This window comes from Bos mutus, chromosome 5 (assembly GCF_027580195.1).
Source record: "Bos mutus isolate GX-2022 chromosome 5, NWIPB_WYAK_1.1, whole genome shotgun sequence".
Taxonomy (NCBI): Eukaryota; Metazoa; Chordata; class Mammalia; order Artiodactyla; family Bovidae; genus Bos; species Bos mutus.
The window spans coordinates 113036192-113060166 of NC_091621.1; the positions used below are offsets into that span (position 1 = coordinate 113036192).

Genomic DNA, 23975 nt, shown 5'->3' on the forward strand with positions numbered 1-23975 from the left:
AGACACAGGTGTGTGGGGGGTGGGGGGCTACGGGGAGAGTGAGGGTTTCCTGGGGCTTCCCCAAGTTTAGTCGGGCTGGGGCAGGGCTCCTCCCTCAGAGCCCTAAGAGGGGGCTCCTCCAGCTTGGAGTGGGGGGGTCTATGTGAGCATGAGGGGCCCTGGAGGCCTGGCAGAAATGAGTGAGGGGCTCACGGCTTCCAAGGGGAGCCAGTGGGGAGGGCTGGGGTCCCCAGGCTTGCAGGGCGACTACATGCCCCCTCCCAGGTGGCACTCTGGGCTGGCAGGGACCAGCTGCTCCTGCTACTCCACCAGTCCCTTCCCTCCAACTTGGAGTGTCTTCAGACACAGCAGTGCCCACCCCACTCCGACAAGGAGAAGCCCTAAGACAACCCCGGTCCCATCTTGCCTCACTTCCTCCGGCACATCCCACCCCGTGGCCAGCTTTCCAGGTGGCTCAGCTGTGTTGAGCAGACACTGTATCCTCCCAGCCGCCCCCACTTTCCCGAGGCGTCGACTCGGGGAGTGGACCTGAGGGGTGATTCTCGGAGGGGCCAGACTCCCTCCACAGAGGCTGGCAGGATGTGGAGCGTCAGGACCATAGCATGTGCGGGGCGGTGGGTTCAGGGGGCTGTGGAGGGATGCTGTGGGCCTGCTGGGGGCTTCATCTGCACATGTTAGTCTGGGAGCTCAGCCTGGGGGGCTCGGTGGGCTGGGCATCCGGGGAACTGGAGGGGGCACTGTGGCTTAATTAGGCGCTGGAAGAGTGGCATTACCCATGCTAGCAGTAACTTTTAATTGTATCTCTTGAAATTGGTAATATGGTGAGTCGGGCTGGGGAGGCATTGATTAAAACCTGAGAAGAGAAACAACAGAGACAGTGAGAAGAGGACGGGGCACGCAGACACACTCACCTGGGCGACCAGGCCTCCACTCACCTCCACCGAGCTCTCCGCCGCCTTCTCCCCCACGGCCGCTGCTTCCCTTTTGGCTTTGAATGCAAAGAGCACAGGGCTCACTCTCCACGGCCCTGTTCCTGCACAAAGCCCTGCCTACCCACCCGCCACCCCACCCCACACCTCCCAACCTGGCATCCTTCTGGATCCTCCAGGGGCCCCACAACTGTGTGGGGCGGTGGACTTGGTGCCTGAGCCCAGCTCTGCCACTGAGCAGCTGTGTGGCCTTGGGCAAGATGCTACACCTCTCTGGGCCCATTTGTTCCTTGCTGGGTATTGTCGAATCTCCTTCACCTTTATCAGAGCCCCCGACGGACTGTGCAGAGTGGCTGTGAGGAGGCCTTGGTTCTCAGCTCCTGGGGGCTCCTGAGTGTCTGTGGCACAGACCCTGTGAGGGAGGGGCCCCATTCCTTTCTTGTTTCTGCTACCGAGCTGAGTGCTGAGGATTCAGTGAGCTGCACACACCCCAGGGCAGAGCCTGGTGCAGGTAAGAGCAGTCTGTGATTGCTACCAGGGATTTCTTTTTTAAAAACATTTATTTTTTTTGGCCGAGCCCTGCAGCATGTAGGTTCTTAGTTCCCTGACCCAGGGAACAGACCAGTGACCCCTGCATTGGAAGTGCAGACCACTGGACCACCAGAGAATTCCCGTCTATGAGGGCTTTCTTTTTCTTTTCCATTAATTTTTATTGGAGTACAGCTTTACAATTCTATGTTAGTTTCTGCAGCAAAGTGAATCGCCCATACGTATACACACTGCTGCTGCTCAATCGCTCAGTTGTGTCCAACTCTTTGTGACCCCACGGACTGTAGCCCGCCAGGCTCCTCTGTCCATGGGATCCTCCAGGCAAGAATACTGGAGTGGGTTGCCATTTCCTCCTCCAGGGGATCTTCCCAACCCAGGGATTGAACCTGCATCTCTTGTGTCTCCTGTATTGGCAGGTGAATTCTTCACCCCTGAGCCACCTGGAAAGCCCCAGACATATATATATACATCCCCTCTTTTTTTGGATTTCCTTCCCATTCAGGTCACAACAGAGCCCTGCGAAGAGTACCCTGGGCTGTAGAGTAGGTTCTCATTAGTTATCTCTATTATACAGAGAAGTGTATATATGTCAATCCCATTCTCCCAATTCATCTCACCCCTCCTTCCTGCCTTGGTACCCATACATTTGTTCTCTACATCTGTGTCTCTATTTCTGCTTTGCAAATAAGATCATCTATACCTTTTTTTTTTTTTTTTAGATTTCACATATATGCGTTAATATATATAAGGGCTTTCTGATGGGCCTGGCACACCCTGTGTACCCCCGGGGACAGCTTGAGGACTTCTTCCAACTCAGTCACCCCTGACTCCCTCCCGCACCCCCAGCAACATCCTAGAGCCCTCTGCCAGGGCCCTCTGACTTCTCACATCGCTGGGAGGGCGCCCACTCACTCCAATGCCCACCCCTCTGCTTTCTGTAACACAAGAGGAAGCTGGGCTAATGTTTGGAACCGAGGACCCGCTGGGGAGGGAGCTAATGGATGAGGCCCTGGAGATGCACATTGCCGCAGGGGGAGGCCGGGGGCTGCAGCTACCCCCAGAGACGGGCTGTGCTGCAGAGAGTGGGACGGGGTGTTCAGGGATCAGCCACAGCTGAGGTTTGACTCCGGCGTTTAAACAGCTGTGTAAACAGGCATGTGCTGTGACCTCAGACAAAAGGGGCCTGCTGACAATGGGGCAGGTGGAGAATTAGGAACTCATGGTGCCGGGTCAGACCCACACACAGAGGAGACATCACAGTGAGGGTCTCCATGAGCAAAAACCGTGCTTGGAAAACCAATCTCATCTCCCAGCTGGTGGGGCTGGTCCTGTGATGCTGTCACAGCATCTCGGCGCCGTGGCCGTAACCGGGGGGGGTTTGGGACCAGCATGGAGCCCACTGGAGGCTCAGCTCAAACTGACGTCCTGCTGGGACCCTGGTTTCCCAGGGCTTGGCATGAGGCACACAGCAGGCGCTCAATAAGAGTTCATTACTGTAAGGATGAATGGCTGAATTAATTAATTAGTGAAGAGTCTCGGATGGTTTGCTAGGGTGTGTTGGGCTGGGATTTAATTCTCATGCCACCTCTCCTTCTGATTCTTTTTTCTTTGGGGGCACGTCTTCTCCCTGCAGGTTGGGGGAAGGGAAGGGGCCGGGGACAGAAAAGTAGGAGGGGGGCCAAGGGAAGGGAGGAAGAGGTCTACAGAACATGGCCACAGGTGACAGAAAATCCGAAGCCGGCTGAATTCATCCGGAGTGAATAATTCAACCTGGAGAAACCATTTGAGACACTGGGTTTGAGGGTTCATGTGGGTTTCGGGAGGCTGACTCAGGCCTGGGATGAGAGAGTGCTGGTGGCCCCTTAGGGAAAGGTCTGGAGGGGGCAGACCAAGATTTCCAGACCCTTCTGGCCACCTTTCTTACCTGCTCCTGGCTGCAGATGCCCCTACCCCGTGCACCAGCAGTCAGCAGAGAGCGAGGGGCCCAGGGTCCTGACACCTCCAGGAGGACAGTGACGTTTGTCAGTAGACACATTTCTCACTCGCCTTCCACCCACTCCCACTGCTGAGGCCCCAGGAGGCTGGGCCGTGTAAAGCAGCATCTCCCTCACCCAAATCTCCCAGGACCCCAAGGCTGGGGCCCCAGGTCTGGAACTCACCTGTGGGCGATCCTTGCTTGGACTGTGGGTCTCCCTGGGACCCCCCGGCCTTGAAGGAGAGAGTCTTTGTTCCTTGCTGCTTCTCCAGCTCCCCTGGGAAACGGAGAAACTCATGAACAGAGAGAAACCTGGACTCCAGCACACAGAGGGGTGAGAAGGGATGAGGGGAGAGTGGGGGGGAGTGGGAGAGGGGGTCCCGAACACATGGCACCCACTTCCCCACTTCATGGCAGGCCCAGTGCCCTCTGGAGCCTCAGCTCCCCCTCCAGAGGCAGGGATGCCAGCCCCTGCTCTGACAGCCCGAGAGGAGGGGGACGAGGCGGACAAGATGGGGGTGACCACCCGGGTCTGCATCTTGGCTCCAATGCTGCCCGGCTGTGTGGCTTCAGGCGGATTACTTAACCTCTCTGTGCCTCTCTTATGGGGACAACAGTACTTCATAGGATCATTAAGAGGGTCGCAGGAGAAAAGACATCAAGGCACTCAGGGCTTGTCAGGCACTTAACACACATCAGCTCCTAGGACGACATGGAAGGCTCATATGGTGTAGCTAGCGCCTCACCACCGCTGGAGCCGTCCTGTCGGCCCACCGCGTCCGCCGGCCGAGCTCCCCCGAGAAGGGAGTACCCAGCCGCCGAGGCTCCGGTGGGTACCTGTCTGCTTTGCTCTTTTGTTGTTCAGTCGCTCAGTGGTGTCCGACTCTTTGCGACCCCATGGACTACAGCACACCAGGCTTCCCGGTCCTTCACCATCTCCCGGAGTTTGCCCAGACTCATGTCCATTGAGTTGGTCTGCCTGCTACTCAGCTTTAATTCCTCTCTCTAGACTAAAAACCGATTCCTTCCTGTCTGTCCTCAGTGGTGCTGGAGAAAGGCCAGTTACCCTCCTTGGGGGTTCGACAGCTGTTATTACATCCCTCCTCGGTTCCTCTTTTCCAGGAGACATCACTAACGTTCCCTGTGTTAAAGCTATTCCCTTGGGTTCCATTTTTGCCTCGCTAGGGGGCTCCCCAGGTGGTGCCAGTGGTAAAGAATCCACCTGCCAAAGGAGACATGGGTTCAATCCCAGAGTTGGGATTTCCCCCGGAGAAGGGAATGGCGACCTACTCCAGTTTTCTTGCCTGAAGAATCCCATGGACAGAGGAGCCTGGCAGTCTACAGTCCAGGGAGTCGCAAAGAGTCAGACACAACTGTACACGCACGGACTCTAGCAACTAGTCGCCTGTAATCTGGGGACACCGGCTTGCAAACCCCAAACCAGAACCATTTGTGCCGACTGCCTGAACCACACCATCAGTCAATACTCAGTAATTTTACTGAACCGAGAGTTGCTCCTCTCTCCCTTAGAGGGGCTGCCTTGGTTTTGGAGAAATCACCAAGGAGCCCAAGGAACCTGGGTGCCAGTCTTGTTTTGTCACGGACTGCGTGAATTTGGGACCACTTCCTTAAGTTCTGTTGACTCAGTTTCCTTATTTGCAAAATGAAGATACTACTACTCAGCTACTGGAAAGATGTGGCAAGAATTAAATAATTCAACAGGCGCAGCAGTCAGCCCAGGGCTAGGCACGTAGTAAGGGCTTGATAAACAGGAACGCTGGCTGTTGTTTTCCTTTTTCTCTTTTCTTTCCTCCTGGCCTTCCTGAGCAACTCCTCCTCTTTGCTCAGCTTTCTTCTCTTTCTCTCCGCCGGAAGAGCAGGAGCAGATGTGAGCCCTCCCCCTCTTCCCTCAACCTCTGGACAGCAGGAGAGGATATTTGCCCTTAGCACCCAGATCCTGGCGATATCGACCCCTTTGTTCTCAGAGGGGCAGAGGGGCTGATGGGGAAAGCGGCCATGCGCAGCCAGGCTGGTGCTGCCTTGGATGCTGGGCTCTCCAGCTGCATCTGGGACATTCTGACATTGTGACAAGGTGAGGGTGTGTCCTTGAGAATGTTCTAGACCAACAGCTAAGATGGCATTGGAAAGAGTCTGTTATGCCCCTGAAGTCACACTGCCCACCTATAGCAGAAAGGGAATTTATACCCTTCCTGTACCAGGCATTAATAAGTTAAGTTATATGCGCTGGTTGGGAGAGTTTTTTGTTTTAACCTGATTTCATTGCTGTCTTAGGAAATTAGAGACAGAAACTAGCCTCTCATTTTCAGACTGGAAAGTACGTGAACCTCAGAATCAGACTCCAGTGCAACTGGTCGTCCGCTTCTAATATGCACCTTAGACTATGCACCTTAGACACATCCCTTAACTGCTCTGTCTCATTTTCCGTAAGGCCATGAGTCCTTGCAGCCTCCCTCTGGGCACACCTAAAGAAGCTGCCAGGCACACAGCAGGCGCTCCAGGGATGCTCGTGAAACCTTATCGCCTGGCGCATTGGCACCCTGCTCAAAGCTCCCACTGCCTTTTTTCTGCCTAAGGGGTTTAGACCAATTTTGAACTACTTTTCAACTAAGTGGCCATGCAAGGCAGACCTGGAGTCTTTTTATTTTCTGTTGGAGTCTCTGAATCCATTCTTATTTAATTTTCCTTTAAAGGCTCTCTGAAGCTGCTGTGATGCTCCATGACAGGAAAGCGTGCATGTGGGCAGAGACCGCAGGTTGTCACTGCTCTTGTCTTGAACCCAGAAGCCACCGGTAAACCACCCAGATGGATGAAGTGGCTCTGAGATTGTCTACAACGCCTGAGCGACAGCAGTGAGAGCAACCAAGAACAGGCACTCCTTGGAGGACAGAAAGACAGCTCTAAGGCGAGGGACAGTCAGAAAGCCAGCCAGGACTCTTCAGGAAGACGACGTTATAAAAAAAAATTAAGTGGGGGGATCCTTACAGGTTAAAAGGCATGAAAGACAGGAAACAACCAGCTGTGATGTGGGGATCTGAACTGGATCAGGGAGGAGGCTGTCCAGGGAGATTGGGTCAGAATCTGCCCGGAACGCCTTGGTGTGCATGTCTGTCTTTAGGGCCGGCTCGTTTCCTGGTCCTGCTCAAACCCAGCGAGTTCTGTGGCCGAGGGGCCCACAGGGAGCCCCACAGCCTAGCTACACGTGCACACACCCTTGCGTACCTCGGTTTAACTGTGAAGCCTCCATCAGCCGTGATGGCGCGGTGGGGCAGGGGGCGGGGAGGGCTTGGGAAGGCAGAGGGGCCTTGCTCACCCACACTCACTCCACAGAGGGGTGTCTGTCTACGAGCGACCCTACTCCTGGAGCCAGGCCACCCAGGGGTCTGAGGTGAGGCGTCCTTACACTCTATCCGGATCTGCTCCAGCTCTGTCACCTCAGCGATGGACTCCTTCAGGTCTTCCACAAACTTCTGCATCTCGTCCAAGCCCAGGGCGCAGAAATGCAGCACCTGCTTCTTCTCGGAGCCCGAGAGCGGGGTCACCAGGGTGATGCCGTGAGAGTAATCTGGAAGCCAGACCCCAGCCGCCATGGGCTGTGAGCAGCCGCAGGCGAGGCCTGGGCCCTGGGGTGCCTGCCCCTCCCCTCCCCCAGCCCCGGCCACATCCGCAGACGACAGACTTACACTCGTTCTCAAAGAGGTGGAACTGCATGCCCAGCAGGCCCACGGACCTGCAGAAGGTGTACGTGGAGGAGCTCTTCTTCTTGGGGCAGAGTTTGAGAATCTGTCCAAGAGAGGGAGATAGACGTGCACTGACGGGTGTGCGCTCGTGTGATAAACATGCCTCACACACCCAGGGGCTCTGGTGAACACAAGTGAATACACAGAAAAGGACAGGCACGCCCAGGCAGACTTACACACTTAGGATACATTCACACACACGTATACACACGTGCGTGCACACATACATATACACACAATATACCGCATGAAGCCGTCCAGCGGCCCTTCCCACTGCATCTAACACGCAGCCGGACTTCCGGCCTGGTCTGTAACCCCCACCTCATCTGGTCCCTGCTCTGCTCAGGCCAAGCCGTCCTTTCTGTGGCTTGAACAGAGCAGGTGGGTCCCACTGTGGGTCTCTGCACCGACTATTTCCTTGCAGCTTCCAGCATGGTCGGCTACTCTCCTCACTTAGTGCTGTGCTAAGCTGTTTCAATCACGTCCGACTCTTTGCAACCCCATGGACTGTAGCCCGCCAGGCTCCTCTGTCCATGGAAGTCTCCAGGCAAGAGTACTGGAATGGGTTGCCATGCCCTTACCCAGGGGAATCTTCCCATCCCAGGGATGGCACCCGGTTCTCTTAAGTCTCCTGTGTTGGCAGGCGGGTTATTTACCACTAGCGCCACCTGGGAAGCCCCTCCTCACTTAGCTGCTGCTGCTGCTAAGTCACTTTAGTCGTGTCTGACTCTGTGTGACCCCATAGACGGCAGCCCACCAGGCTCCCCCATCCCTGGGATCCTCCAGGCAAGAACACTGGAGTGGGTTGCCATTTCCTTCTCCAGTGCATGAAAGTGAAAAGTGAAAGTGAAGTCTCTCAGTCGTGTCCAACTCTTAGCGACCCCATGGACTGCAGCCCACCAGGCTCCTCCATCCATGGGATTTTCCAGGAAACAGTACTGGAGTGGGGTGCCATTGACTTCTCCCCCTCACTTAGAGCTTGACTCAAATACGGCCTCCTTAGAGACCCCTTCCCTGACACCATTTCTAACAAACAAAAACAAAATGAAAGAAGAAAAATCTCGGCCTCAGGATGCCGGGGTTGCGGGAGGAGGACCCTCGGGATCCATAAGTCAATCAATGGGTCAGCCCATTAAGGCACAACAAGCCGAAAGGCAGTGAAGAAATGCATACACAGCTGATGGCAGAAACTGGTACTTTTTTCTTAACGGGGCAGTGCAGCGTCTCAACCACTGGACCGCCAGGGAAGTCCCCGGTATGTGTTTTGAGGATGAAGTAGTGTAAGGACTGGACAGTGAGTGGGCAGGCCACATTTGAGGTGGGGGGACATCTGCACTGAATGAGGGGAGAGAGGGGGTCATGCGAGGTCTGGGAGCTTTTCAAGCAGATGATGAGCAGCAAAGTCAGGGTGTGAGACAGAGAAGCCTGGTGGGCTAAGTCCATAGAGTCACACAGAATCAGACATGACTGAAGCACGCATGCTCTGTGTTCAAAGAGCGAAGGCTAAATGCCCCATAGATGTATAGACATGTACACGCACGTGTGCGTGCGCACACACACACACACGCCAGCATTCCCCTGGACCCAGGGACAGTACCGGCTGCTTGCAGACCCCCTGCACCTCCCAGGCTGCGGGACAGATGGACGTGCAGCCCTGTACCCTCCAGCCCCAGGTATCTCATTATGACGGGGAGGCAGACGCTCTGGGACCTAGTCCATTCCCACCAGGACCGGGAACCCCGAGCAGATAAGCTCTCTGTGCCTTGGCTTTATAACCTACAGAGTAGGAACGATCCTGTCTGCCCGGGCCATCACCTGTCTGCTCTGAACACAGAGCATGCGTCTTATCTGATTCTGTGTGACTCTATGGACTTAGCCCACCAGGCTTCTCTGTCCATGGAATTCTCCAGGCAAGAATACTGGAGTGGGTTGCCATGCCCTCCTTCAGGGGATCTTCCTGATCCAGGGTTCGAACCTGAGCATACGTCTCCTGTGTTGGTAGGTGGGTTCTTTGAACACAGGCATCCATACAATGACTATTTAGTGAGTGTCCCAGGCATTGTTCTAAGTGCTAGAAAGCAGGGGAGAACAGGATCTGATCTGTCTCCTCTCCATCCCCCACCACCCTTCCCATCCATGACTCATCCCAGGCTGTGGAAATCGGCTGCTGGGTGTGCAGCACCCTGTGGGGAGGGGTCCCTGAGCCCCTCCCTGCTCAGCCCCTGGCTCTGTTCCCCGCTCACCACCAGCAGGTCGTTGAAGAGGAACACCTCCCTCTGGTGCGCAGCCTGCTTCTGCAGCTTGTTCACGTCCGTCACCTCGAAGAGTCGGCTGCAGCAGACCAGGCGGCGATGTGGCACAGAGAGAACCTGGTGGGGGGGCACACAGTGCTCAACAGGGGGTGGGGGGGCCGTCACCCCCTAGCACCAGTTTCCAGAAGAGCAGATGCAGGCCCGGTTTGACCCTGAACCTCCCCTCTCCTCCCCCAGGGCTCTCTCCCCTTCCTCACGCTCCTTGGGGATCAGGGCTGGGCAAGAGGGGTTCTCGATGCTGGGAAGAAGTAAGAGGATAAAAGACAGAGAAAGGACATTGAATACAGTCTCTGGGTCTTCCCTGGTGGCTCAGTGGTAAAGAATCCACCTGCCAACTCAGGGGACACAGGTTTGATCCCTGATCTGGGAAGATCCCACAGGTTGCGGAGCAATTAAGCCCATGCACTGAACCTACCGAAGCCCGCACACCCTAGAACCCAGGCTCCATAACAAGGAGTAGCCCCTGCTCCCCACAACTAGAGAAAAGCCCCCAAAGCACCAAACACCCAGCATGGCCAAAAATGAATAAATAAATATTTTTAAAAAGAGAGAAAAGAACCTCTAGATCGTTCAAGTCCCATCAAGTCCCATCCCTTCTCCCTCCGAGTCCTCCTCGAGGGCACCCCCACATTCTGGGTTGTGCTTCTCTGTACTGCACACCCAGACACGAGTGTGCAAGGCAGGGAGGGGGTCCCGGGGACACTGGAAACCTGCTCTAGTGTATGAACCAGCTCCTGGGGGGCATCCGCAAGCCTGACAGAGGCTGCGACTTCAGCATGAAGGGCTCTAGCCAGGAAAGGCTGACCCCGCATGAATGGGTGGAGGGGTCTAGCACAGAGCCTCCAGAAAGTTCCCCAAACTGCCCCCTGAGCAAGCCACTGGGGAGGAGGAACCAGAGAGATCAGGGTTAGAGATGGAGGCCAGACCTTTATGTCTGCGGTATACGGAGCTTCTGTGGACATCTCGAGAGGACTGCCCTTAAAAACCACTGCAAACTTGGAGCAAACTGTGACCCGGGGCCACAGCTCAGGGGCACCTCAAGGGTTTGAGACCCCACATCGAGAGCCTGCTTGAGCCCATGTCCTTCCTTCTCTTCAGTAGATCATCCAGGATGCCCAGGGTCTATTCCACTCCAACCTCCAGAGGCTTCAACCCAAGAGCCTGGACAGTCTTACCCAGGACCTCACTTCCACCCCTCCCACTGCAGGAGCTGGTCAAGGCGGCGATGAGGAGATAGGCAGGTGGAAGGAAGAGGGTGCAAGAAAGAAAGGAAGAAAGGGAAGGAGCTGGAGACAGGGGCTCTGTGGCCCGAGGTGGGGGGCAAGTGATCCCTCACCTCTTCCACTTCCACCCCTCCAGCCCCCTGCCAGCTGAGCACCATGACCCCACGGTGGGCACTTACAGTCTTCATGCCCACGATGGACTTCTCCACCTTGGTGACGTACGTGACGTGGTCCTCATTGGACCTGAGCTCCTTCTGCTGAATCCTCTCGTAGATGCCGACCACCAGCTCCCTGGGGATGTCGGCACCGTCATCCACACCTGAGGATGAGGAGTGGAGAAGGGAGGGGGTCGGGGGGTCAGGGGCTGGAGCCAGAGAGGGGAAGCCCGCTACCTGAGTGACGCTCCCCAAGGGTGGCCTTGATTTGGCCCTGTCCCTGCTCCAAAGCTTTCAGTGGTTGGCTTCACATCCCTGCTGAATTAGAGATGACCTCCCTGGCCAGAGCACCTGCTGTATGAGGGCTCAGCACGTGTCCCAGCCCCACCTCCAGGTGCCCCACAGCCACAGTCTTGGCTCCTACCTCCCAGGCCTCCTCCTCATCTCTGATCACAGCCTTGGGCTCCTGCCTTTGCTCCCCCTAGCATCTCCCGCTCCGGCCCCACCATGAGGGCACTGCCCGTGTGCTGTCTTGTCTCTTTCAGGCCCTCCCCTCCCCTCCACAGGGAGCTCAGTGATTAGTTGTCAGATGGTGAGAAGATCCCCTCCTTGCTGGGAGCGCAGGGAGGGGTGGGACATTAAGTGAAGGAGAGCAGGGCAGCCCCCGCAGTGATGCAGTAACAAGACCACCACCCGTCTCCCACTTCATGGTAATGATCAGACTCTGGTGACAAAAAACACCAGCAGGAAGTACACCAACATGAAAACAACTTTCCCCGGGAGGGAGAAACAGAAGCAATAAACAAAATCTTCTTGCTACTTTTTCTAAATCTTCTTTTAACGATTATATACTCCTCTTTTCAAGAGGGGAAAATGAAAAATAAAACATCCTGGGCAAGTGCTCTCCAAGCAGTTTTCTTAAGTGTCGAGAGGACATTACACCTTCTATGAGTGACTCTCTGGATTGACCCCGTGTCTTCCACATCTGAGCTTGGTTCTGAGTTGGGCAGATGAACCAAGAAGCACCCCCCAGGGCCCCTGAAAGAAACCAGGCTGCGGCCAAGAGGAGCAGGGCAGGGGCTGAGCACACGGGGCTCCCAGGTAGAGATGGCAGGTTGCACACCTCTGCTCCTTCTGAACGCCCCGGAAAAAGGAATCGGCAGAGACGCAGGAAGAGGCAGGGGCACCAGGGGACCTGAAAGTGGGTGAATGAGCACATGATCCGCAAACCTGGGAAAGTGGAAATGGAAACCAGCAGAGGGATTAGAAGGCTCAGAACCATCAAGGGCTCTGGAGCTGGCAGAGCCCTGGAGGTGAAGGTGGGCTTGAAATAGGAAGATCAGTTGAAAATTAGAATAAAAGGCAGTTAGACGTCCCCGCCCCTTCCTCCACTCCAAGCCTTCATTCTTTGGAAGGGATGAACCAGGAACTCTGGGCTGGTGGACCCCAAGCACAACCTGTTGGAGAAGGAAATGGCAAGGCACTGCAGTATTCTCACCTGGGAAATCCTGCAGACAGAGGAGCCGTGGGGGCTACGGTCCATGGGATTGCGAAGGGTCGGACACGACTGAGCAACTGACATTAAGCGCAACCAAGAGTGAGAGTCTGTGCTGAAAACCGGGGGATGGACCTGATGCCTGTGTATTAGGAGACCCCCGCGAGCCCACTTCCCACGCAGCTCTCAGTGCTGGCAGAGAGACTCACCCGCTCTGGGCTACAGATTAGACATTTCTCTTCTGAGGGATTGAGCATCCCAAGGGAAAATATCTAAAGATACTGCAGTCACTTCTCCCCGTGAAACAGCTTAATGAAATGTCGACATGAGAAAGCCCACCAGTCGGCAACCCCACGCACACTTGGAGCTTTAATCAGCTTTTTAGTGGCTCACTGCTAAATGTGGACGGACAACCAAGTTTCATCCGCTGTGTATGGGAAGTCTCCAACACAAGAGAGGAAAAGTATGGGAAAAACTGAAAAAGGAACTTAGAAGAAAGCGAGGAGAAACCGAAACAAACAAGTGCAAACGTGAGAAGATGTTGCATCTACGAAACAGGAACAAAAGGCTCTGAAGAGCAGCACTTAGCAGAAAAGAGTTCTTGAGAGTGAAAAAGATGACCGCAGAAATGAAAAGTTAAGCAGGAGATCTGAAAGAGAAAGCTGAGGGCCCTCTTCAAGAAAGTCAAACAAGAAGACAAAGATGGCAGACAGAAAGTTGCCATCAGAGGCTCAGACTGGGAGGTCTAACATCTGGAACACAGGAGTTCCAGAAACAGAGTCCAGAGAAAAAGGAGAGGGGAAATGATTAGATGCAATATTTCGGAGGCATGTGTTTCTAGACTATTAATAAAAGGAAGAAACTGGTTCCCAGCACAGTGGGTGAAGAAAGAGCCAAAGAAGGCACAGGATGATGAAACTCAGAACACGAAGGACTCCCCCGATGCCCGGCATGCTAGCAACCTCCTGGGCCCAGACAGCAGTTCCAGTGCCCTTGACCACCGGGGGTGACAGCCTTCCGTGGGGGTCTGAGACTCCCGGAACGACTCTGAGCAGGTTCTGGATCAGTTGAAAATTAGAATAAAAGGCAGTTAGACATCCCCGCCCCTTCCTCCACTCCAAGCCTTCATTCTTTGGAAGGGATGAATCTCCACTGCCTCCCCTACCTCGCAGGTTCCGGATAAAGTCCTCCAGCATCATCTTGCGGTCGGGCTTGATGTTGGGGCTGTACATGTCGGTGTTGAGCAGGATGATGGCGAAGGCCAGGATGAAGATGGTGTCCGGGTTGTGGAACTGCTGCACCACCTCGGGGTTGCACATGCAGTAGCGCTGGCTGCGGTGGGGACACGCGTGGGGCATGCGGTGGGGACACACGTGGGGCGTGAGGGCCCTGCCTTCCCCACACTCTGGAGAGGGGGGCACTCGGGAACATGTCCGGTTTTCTGAGTGTGGGCTTAGGCACAGGGGGGCTCCCCATCTCCACACTTTGGCCCCCATTCCCACCGAGGGGACAGGGCAGGTGTCATGCACCCAAAGACCCCAGACACCCCCTCCCCACCAGTACCAGCCTCAGACTGATGCTCAGTAAAAACCCGCTGGTTGATGGGGACACAGGAAGTGCCACCAGGCCACCTGGAGGCCAGATGCTGGTCCAGCTCAGAGAGCCCCAGAGGTCTGCCTGCTTCTTTCCTCCCCTCCTGCCCCCCTCCCACCCTCCCCCGCCCAAACCCCAACCAGCTCTCTAGGGACTCCTGTCCTCAGCTCACAGCCCGGGCTGCTTCCTCCATTCCCTGGGCGTGTGGGGGACTCCTGCCCCCGGCTGGCAGCCCCCTACTTCCCCCACGCCCAGCGTATGTGAGGGCTGAGGAGGACCCACCTGAAGGCCTCTATGAGCCGCTCCACCTTCTGGGCCTCACCCTGCACGCGGATATGGGCCTGGAACTTGCGCAGGGCCTCGTCCAGCTCCATGGCAGAGAAGTCCATCTCGTCCACCACGCAGCTGAGGCCGGGAGGGGAGAGGGCCGTGAGGGCAGTGGCCAGACCTCCCTCCACCAGCCAGAGCTGGGAAGGGGGGCAAAGCCCCCCTGCTGGCCAGACAACCCCTCCCTGAAGGAAAGGTGAGACTTGGGGGTCTGAGACCAACCAGGAGGGACTTACCCATGCCAGGGTCTCCTGCCATAGCCCAGGAGGACCTCCTCACCCTGCCTCCCCTCCCAGACAGCCCTGCAAGGTGCTGGCTGAGGGTCCTCCTCCCACTGCCAGAACCTGGGGCCCAGGGCGGCAGCCGGCAGTCCAAGGCTTCCGGCTAAGAGGATGCTGAGCCCAGACCTCCCGCCTCCAAATTCCAGGGCCTCTCCTCTCAGCCCCTGAGCATCCAGAAGTCAGAGATTTAAAAGGTGAACACAGTTTCCTCTCCTGTCCTCTCCAAGGCCTGTGAGGGGCCTGGCTTTCTCCCCACTTTCCGTTCCATTTGGGAGTCTCCTCTTACACAACCCCTCCAGTGTCTGAGCGTTTGTAGCCAAGCAGACTGCCCACCCCCAAGCAAGTGACAGGCCAGCTTAACCTCCTGGCCCCCAGCGCATCTGGCCTTGCCCTCCTGGGGCACCCTGTCCCCAGGATCATGAGCATTGGGGCAGGAATCTGGGCCCCACAGAGCAGCAGGCTCGACGCCCCCGAGGGCCACAGAGGCTCCCGCGTGGAGCTGACGTGTCCTTTTCCGCACACACGTGCCGCTCCGCTTTTCTCCGTCCTGGTCACCCCACACCCGCCCCATGCTGCCCTCTCCTGGTTCCCACAGGATGCAGAGAGTGGGGGGGTTTTCCTGAACACAGGGGAAAGAAGTAGAAGGGTACCGTCAGAGGATTGACAAATCCAGTTTGTTTGACGATGGTTTCTCTGGTGTTGGGGGAAAATGAACGTACAGGGAAGGGCAGGAGCAATAGAGAAGCAGGGGCCGTCAGGATGCACCTGCAGAGGGCCAGGCGAGAGACGGGGCTACATCGGAACAAGTCGAATGGACCCGGATGCACCTGCAGAGGGCCAGGCGAGAGACGGGGCTACATCGGAGCAAGTCGAATGGACCCGGATGCACCTGCAGAGGGCCAGGCGAGAGACGGGCTACATCGAACAAGTCGAATGGACCCGGATGCACCCGCAGAGGGCCAGGCGAGAGACGGGGCTACATCGGAACAAGTCGAATGGACCCGGATGCACCTGCAGAGGGCCAGGCGAGAGACGGGGCTACATCGGAACAAGTCGAATGGACCCGGATGCACCTGCAGAGGGCCAGGCGAGAGACGGGGCTACATCGGAACAAGTCGAATGGACCCGGATGCACCTGCAGAGGGCCAGGCGAGAGACGGGGCTACATCGGAACAAGTCGAATGGACCCGAATGGACCTGGCCAGCTCAGAATCTGAGAGACATCCTAAAGGAAGAACTGGGGGGGACGAGGATTCATTTGGTTGATCGACAGGGTTCATAACAGGCCACGTTAAATAACAGTGCTACTATGCACAGAGGAGACTGCTGAGGGCAGGAGTCAGTCCCTGGGCAGCCTTCACCAGGCCACAGGCTGTGTTAGCAACTCTTGCAGGAAAGTGAGGGTGTACATCTTTTATGTTTTACCAAGTATTTAATATTTTAAGTTGGCCTGAGTAAATATTTGATAATGTCTGGTTTGAGGAACTCTTCAGATAAAATGTCCCCACACCCAGCATCTCTCTCTTCTCAAAGCTGAAAGTATAAACGTGTTTATTTAGTATAACCTGGACAAAGTACTCCGGTGGGTCTGAAGCAAAGACCAAGCATTCTGAATTCTCAGCAGCCCAGGAGGCTCTTCCTGAGATTGGCCGCCTCTGTTCCCGCCCACTCTGGTCAGCAGGCCCTGGGGCCTCTCCCTGCCTCAGGGCTCCGCCCACCTCTCTCCTCCCCACGGCCTCTGCTGAGGGTCAGGGCCTCAGCATCGCACCAAAGCTGTGACTTCAGTAGCCTCTAGACCAGCCTCCTTGCCTCCAAACCATCTTCCGGAAGAACACTTCCAGGACATCCGCGGCCCTGTCACTCATTCCTCTGCTTATAATTTTTCCAAGGCTTCCCACACCCCCTGTATGAAACCCGAGTTCCCTGGCAAAGCACGGCCCTGGTTGCTCCCAGTCGCCCCTGCCCCTGCGGCATCCTGGCTCTGTCCTGCAGCCTTGCTCTCCATCATTGCATGCTCATTCACCCAGGCTGCTCCTTTGTCCTGCAGCCCACCCCCGACCTCCGGGTCTGCGTCTAGATGTCCATCTCTCGGAGAGTCTTCCTCGACCTCCGTGGTTCCTCTGCTGTGTCTCCCACCAGGCCACACGCTTCCAGATCCCCAGAGTCGATTTCTGCATTCCTAGCGGATATCTGAACTCAATAAACATTCCTGGGGTGGATGAATGAGTGAGTGACAGGACCAACCTGGAGAACGACTGGGGCCATGAGCTAGAGAAGGGGTCGGCTGAAGAAGGAGCCCTGTGGCTGGGGCCTTGACCTGGTGGCCCAAATCAGCTGGATCTGACCTCTGGACACAGCTGCCAAGGGAAGGGACAGTGGATTCCAGACCGTGGGCAGTGAGGCAGCGTGGAGTGCACACACTTCCCATTGTTCGGCTGCCTTTGCAGGCCAGGGAGTGATGAGAACTCGGCCAGCTGGCCCTGATGAGGCTGCTCCCGGGGAGATGTCTGGACCTGCCTGGCGAGATGCTGCTAACAGGGGGTAATCCCGGTGGTGCTCCCACTTGGGTCGGGGGAAGCGGGGGAGGTGCCCTCCTTCCTGTGAGTTTCTGCAGAGATGTGGCAAGCCCCTTGCAAGGGCTGGGGAAGCATAAACACAGACGCTCCCTGCATCTATATAAACACGTACAACCTTGCATAAAATTGCTCATTAGCACTGATCCATGCATGGCGTCAGTCTGTGTTGCAGGAAAACGAAGCATCGTACACAACTGTGATCAAAATGAATGTTGTCATCTCCATTTTTTTTTTTTTTTTTTGAACGATAGCAAGACAGTGTCTGGCAGACAAAGGCACTGGATGAGAGCTGAAAATAGGTGATGATGGCAGCAGGGATTTTTAATTGGCCAGAAGAGACCATAAAGACCTGGAAGCTGAGGCTCGGGCCAAGGCTAGGAGGGGTGTGTGTGCTGCCCACGTGGGACTCTGCTCCAGGCAGAGCCGGGCCAGTTTCAAGATTAGGATGGAAAACGAAACCACCCACCACCACGAGCTGGAGGAACCCGGGTGTTATTTCTGCAGTTCTTGTATCATACAATTCAATTAAAAATATCCCCATCCGCCACAGAGTTATTTTCGTTAGTCAGAACTCATAACATGCCTAACAAAGGTCAGGGCCTTCCACAAAAGGGTGACATGGCCAACAAAACAAAGCTGGAGGAGGCTGACACAGGAGGGCCTGCCGGGGTCCCTGGTGACGACAGAGCAACGAAGGAAATCCCGTTTGAGGGCCTCAGAGGGGATGGCTGCCGACGCGCCTTGAACCTGCCCACAAATCGGGAGTTGGTGAGGAGGCTGAGGCCACTTTCCTTTCGCTGGGCTGGCAGCCCCACCTGGTGGTTTTCAAACTGGAGGGCTCACCAGAACCACCTTGCAGGCTGATCAGCAAGCAGGAGGCCGGGCACCACCCCCGGGTTTCTGGTTCCGGGGCTCTGGGCTACAGTCTGAGAATTGACATTGCTAATAAGTTCTCAGGGGCTGCTGCTGTTCGAGACCCATGCTCTATGCCGATGACAGGGCTGGATCAGGGGGGTCAGGCCCTTGGTGTCAGGCACCCTTGGGATTGAATCTTAGGCTTCCCTGGCAGCTCAGTTGGTAAAGAATCCATCTGCAATGCTAGAGATCCCAGTTCAATTCCTGGGTCGGGAAGATCCCCTGGAGAAGGGATATGCTACCCACTCCAGTCTTCTTGGGCTTCCCTTGTGGCTCAGCTGGTAAAGAATCTGCCTGCAATTCGGGAGACCTGGGTTCAGTCCCTTAGTCGGGAAGATCCCCTTGAGGAGGGCATAGCAACCCAGTCCAGTATTCTTGCCTGGAGAATCCCCATGGACAGAGGAGCCTGGTAGGCTATAGTCCAAGGGGTCACAAAGAGTTGGATACTACTGAGCAAATTTCACTTCACTTCACTTCTACCATATAACTATTAGGTTCTAGTCACTTAGCCTCACTGGGCCTCACTTTTCTCATCTCTAGAATGGAGCTGACCCTGTAACCCCTGTTACAGGTAATCCCTGTAACCTACCAGTGGGCAGGTGGGGTTATGGGTTTTAGAAGAGACGATGTATATAAAGCTCTCAGTTATAACGGAGTATAAGAAACAAAGAGTTCCCAACTTGCAGTTGCCAAGGGGTGGGGGAGGGAGGGATAGACTGGGAGTTTAGGGTTGGTAGTCACGACTATTACATTTAGAATGGATAACCAACAAAGTCCTACTGAATAGCACAGGGAATTATACTCAATATCCCATGACAAACCATAATGGAAAAGAATATAGAAAAGAATGTCTATATTACTGAGTCACTTTGCTGTACAGCAAAGATTGGTACAACATTGTAAATCAACTATACTTCAATAAAAATATACATGTGTGTGTATGTGTTTAGTTGCTCAGTCGTATCCGGCTCTCTGTGACCCCATGGACTGTAGCCCGCCAGGCTCCTCTGTCCATGGGATTTCCCAGGCAAGAATACTGGAGTGGGTTGCCATGCCCTCCTCCAGGGGATCTTCTCAACCCAGGGGTCGAACCCAGGTCTCCCCCATAGCAGGCAGTTTCTTTGCCATCTGAGCCACCAGGGAAGCCTATACATGTATATATACATCTGGTGACTCAGACGGTTTATGTATATAAACACAAATACATTTTTAAAAAGGAAATGAGAGTTCTTGTTAGGGACCAGATCAGAGCTGATGTGCCTGGTGGTTAAGCAGATCTGAAGTTTCTACTAGCAGAGCTGTAAACACCCTTGCCATCATCACCAATTAACTCTGCCTGAAAGTCCATCACCAGATCCATCAACTGTTTACAACACAGTCCGTCAGACAGAGGAAACCAAGTCGGCTCAGGCCAATGGAGGTTTGTGGACCAGTTCCTCAGCTCTGCTTTCTTCCTAGATGAGAGGGCCGGGGCCAGCAAATAAAGGTGCATCGGGGACGGGAGGGGCTTCTCAGGGGCGCTAGTGGTAAAGAAACCCACCTGCCAATGCAGGAGGCACAAGAGACGTGGGTTTGATCCAGGGTCTGGAAGATCCCCTGGAAGAGAGCATGGCAACCCACTCCAGTGTTCTTGCCTGGAGAACACCATGCACAGAGGATCTGGCAGGCTACAGTCCACGGGGTCACATGGAGTTGAACACATGAGCGACTTAGCACATACACGGGCAGAGCACCTGATTTTGGTCGGGGCACTAGACGTTTCTTCTCTCAGCCCTCAGCTCCTGTCCAGGGAAAATGAGGGGGCTGGACTAACTGACCGTCCAAGGTGTTTCTCAGCACCACCACTCACAACTGGGGTCTGACATGCGCGGTAGAGACATCTGGACCAGATGCCTGTTGGGATGAAGCAGAAGGCAGGAAGGTGCAGAGCTAAGGGCTCGGGCTGTGGACCATTCTGCCCGGCTTCAGATCTCAGCAGCTGCTCAGCTTTGTGGGCAAGCAACCCACCTTCTCTGGTTCCTTCACTGGGTGCAGACTCCAGCATTCGCTTCACAGCGCTGCTGGGAAGAAAAAACGTGGCTCTGCATATAAGGCTCTTGGAACCATGCCTGCTGGCACATGATATACACTTGGCACACGTGAGCTGCCCACTCACTCACAGACGGCCCTCCCGAGAAACCCTAGGATGCCTTTCCAGGAAGTCCCCTTGCACTGAGCGGCCAGTGTCAGCCACCCCTGAGTTATCACACAGGATTGAGAGAGACCCCTCCAGAGCTAGGACCAGAGGGCTCAGGAAAGGAGTTGGCGCTGGGTTTATTTACTTTGGTATAAAAGCCCAATCTCCATGTACCCATGACCAAGCCAAAGGGAGTCTCAACTCTGGACGTGGAGTTCATCCCACTCTTGAACTTGGAGTTCCAGAGTTCCAGAGTCTCCATGTACAGGAGTGAGTGATTCTGAAATGCCAGTGACTGTTAACTGTTAAGGAGAATCTCTCATCCGTGTGTGTGCGTGTGTGTGTGTGTGTGTGTGTATGTGTGTAGGCAAGGGTGGAGGAAAGGGCACTGGAGAGGTGAGGGCTCAAGGTCATAAAACCCCAAGACACCCCTGTTAGAAGAGACCTTCTCCTTCCATCCCTCTGAGTGGGGGCAGCACCAAGTTTTCAGAGCCGCGCAAAGCCGCCTATCCGTGTCTGCCCCTGGCCTCTCTCCATCCCCCTCTAGACCCACCAGGGTGGGCATGGGTGCCAGCCTGCTCTCCCCTCGCCTGTGGATCTCCTCAGGAGCAAGACAACCCCCATCAGAAGCTACATACAGACAACGCCCAGGACCTTCTGGAGTTAGTCCTTCCCAGCGAAGAGAGGCCAGCGCCTTCCAGCCTGTTGAGTTTGACAGACAATCTGTCTTCATTTCTGAGTGTCCCCAAGAAGAACAAATCTGTTACATGCTGGCCAACACATTTCCACGGAAATGAAATAATGAAATCTGACTGAAACGTCCTACTCCAGTATCCAACAGAGATTGGAGCAGGCGCAGTGCAAGAAGGAATCCCCCGGGGAAACTTTTTCTCCCACCCTGCCCCCCGGGACTGCTCAACCCCCATACTGCTCCCCCTGCATCTCCGTGGGAAGGACAGATGCCGTCCACGTGCACAGCGATCACGCGGGCCAGGAGGGAGGCCGCGGAGAACCCACACGCAACAGCCCCCAGTCCGCTGGCCTTCAAACCTGCTGAAGCGAACACTTCAGGAAGGAAATAGAGCAGAGCCAAATTTCCCAGCCATGTGAAAACGGAGAGGGAAGCACTTTCAGCCCCCCAAGAATTCCGACCCCCACTGCCCTCCGGGTCCCACTGCCCTTCCTCCTCAACACCAGAGGGGGGCTTCCTCCAGGCTCGGGGTGGCCCCTCCCTTCCCCAGCCGTGGTACTGAGACCTGCCCTGAGGAGTCTGAGTTTCCCTGTGTTAGGGGAGGGGCCGTGGGGGAGTAGGGGTCGAGGAGGTCTAATGCCCTGGGCTTCTTTTTATGCCCTGTGGTTTTAAATAGAAAATACAGTAACAGAAATAGCTGACATTTTAAAAGAATTTACTAAGCATCAGGCACCAAGTTAAGCACTTCATATCCATTTTAAAATTTAATTCATATGACTGGTTCTATTATCCCCATTTGACAAATGACAAACTTGAGGCTGGTTTTTCCTAAAAAAAAAAAAAAAAGAGAGAGAGAGCCAAAAACCAAAGCCTTCCCAGGTAAACACGGGAATGGACATGGCCCTCTGAGCTCAGAATGCCTTCTATTATTATTCAGTAAAGCCTGGTTGGACACATTCCTTCTTGGAATGGGGCTTCCACAGACTAGCACAGAAAGGGATGAAAAGAAAGGTCAGCTTTTAACAGCACCAAGGGCCTAATTCTGGAGGCAAATATCAGCACCTCTGTGATGCTCAAATGCAGATCAGCGTCAGGGGCAGATTCTATCTGGTACGGCCCCTCCTCTCACCCTGTCTGCCCTCCTCCCAGGCCCTCTGCCTCACCGCCTCTCCCTTTCCTGTCTGGCTGTATCTTGGAGAGTGCGGTGGCTTGGGCTGTCTCAGTCTCCAAAGGGAGGGGTGATTTATGTCTTTTATTCAGCAAACAGCTTTGTACGGAATGGATGCGATGGGCTGAATGTCACGGGTGGGGGCAGGGAGCAGTGCGGAATCCCAGTGAAGCCTTCCCGGCCAGGACAAAACCAAAACGGCACTGGGTGGGGAGAAGGAAGGGGCAGGGGATGCTGGCTTGAGCGGCAGGGAGATGCCAGAACTCCCCGTGCCTGGCTGCCCCGCCACTGCCTGCCTCTTCCTGCCTCTCTGTCCTCTCCGGGCACCTCGCAGGGGACAAACCAGGCATCTGGGTGATGCAGACTTGGGGGAGGAGCTGCCACGTGCAGGCTGAATGTGCCAGGGCCTTGGAGCCCAGGGCCTGCGTGGCTGCAGAACAAAGCACGTGAGGTGGGGGGCATTCACTGGGGCAGAATCTGGGCTTGGTTCTGCTCTCCATCCTCCCCAAGCCCACAGTGCCCACTGGAGGCTCCTGGGCCCCTCGCCTCTCTTTCCACATTCCTCCTCTCATCTCTCCCTGTTGACCCCTGGGTCTGTATCTTCTCTGAAGCCATTCCTGTTCCTTCACCTTTCTATACACACACACACACACACACACACATACATACACACATGGGATACCCAGCTCAGCCCTGGTTCCCTACATACAGTAGGCACTCAATATTTGGTGAATGAGTGGTGAATGGCCATCCTGTTCCCCTGAGTGCCCCTCTGGGTGGCTGTGGCATGGTGACAAAGCACACTTTAGGGCAGAAGATTTTGCATGATGCCAAGGTGTTACAAGCGCACTAAGGATTGGGGGAAATGATAGATTCACCGGCGGTGCTTGGAGGGACCCAAACTCACACAGCCCAGCCCACTCTCTTTGCAGGTGAGGAAGCTGAGGCCTGGAGCAGAAGTGACGTGCAAAAGCTCTAGAGCCTGTTTGAAGTAGAGCAGGAGTCAGAGCTGGCCTCTCAGGTCCAGCCACTTCTCTCTCCCCACTGCCCCATCATCTAAGCCTGAGCCCATCCAGCCGCCAGCCCAGTCTCCAGCCCTGTGCCCCTCCCGCATAGCAGCTGGTCTGAGTCTCCAGCCCACACACTTGGTCTCCCGGGGAGGATGGGCAATTAAGTTTTCCATGTGCTGCTCAGCACAACCTGGGCTGGAGAAAAACCATGTGTTCCCTGAAGTGCAGGCCGGGGATGCTGGGGTAGGGGGGGAGGGGGATGGGAAGCAGGTTGGAATTCTGGGGCCAGGCCGCATGAGAACTGGAAAAGTGAAAGAGAGCAGACGAGGCAGTCAGGGCCTGGAAGTGAAGCTGCCACCGCTGCCCCAGAATAGAGGAACAAAGCCGGGTCACCCCCCGGATCGTGGGGCAGCTGGAAAGAATGAAGCCATCAGATGTAGCAGCTCCACTTGCTCATCGGTGGAAAGGGGACAAAGGCAAATGAAAAGGCTGGAGAGATGAACCAGAAGAAAAATAGGAGAGGAAAGTGACAGGAACTGGCTCTTTCTCCTCTTGCACAGTTCCTCAAAGCGTCCCCTGAGGGGGAAGGGAAGCACGTGCATTTGTGGGTTTGGGCACCAGGAGGGACAACCAACTGTCCAAAGCCACTGAGTCAGAGACAGGAGAGGGCCATCAGGGATCTCAAGGTCCCTCAGATGGGTCCCACTTCCCTCTCTTCTGACTGCACTCAGGTAACAACTACCCCATCATGGATTTAGGAAGGTGAAAGGGATTCCTAAGGACAGCTGACCTCCCCTCGTAGCCCAACCCCTCCACTCTCTGGGTATGGAAACACAGGCCAT

At 55.3% G+C, this 23975-nt stretch overlaps 1 protein-coding gene across 2 annotated transcripts in view; it reads right to left on the minus strand.

Annotated features, from left to right (window-relative positions):
- The window catches only part of IQSEC3 (IQ motif and Sec7 domain ArfGEF 3), an 89276-nt gene that overhangs the window by 2761 nt on the left and 62540 nt on the right, over positions 1-23975 (minus strand). The window contains exons 3-11 of one of the 2 annotated variants that reach the window (XM_070370093.1): positions 14272-14394; positions 13562-13728; positions 10926-11065; positions 9455-9580; positions 7155-7254; positions 6875-7036; positions 3638-3730; positions 936-988; positions 779-853 (exon numbers count right to left, since the gene is read on the minus strand). In XM_070370093.1, coding sequence (XP_070226194.1) covers positions 779-853; positions 936-988; positions 3638-3730; positions 6875-7036; positions 7155-7254; positions 9455-9580; positions 10926-11065; positions 13562-13728; positions 14272-14394 — 1039 coding nt within the window. Of the gene's footprint in view, positions 1-778; positions 854-935; positions 989-3637; positions 3731-6874; positions 7037-7154; positions 7255-9454; positions 9581-10925; positions 11066-13561; positions 13729-14271; positions 14395-23975 lie in introns of those variants that run through there. The other variant, XM_070370092.1, reaches the window with a different exon arrangement.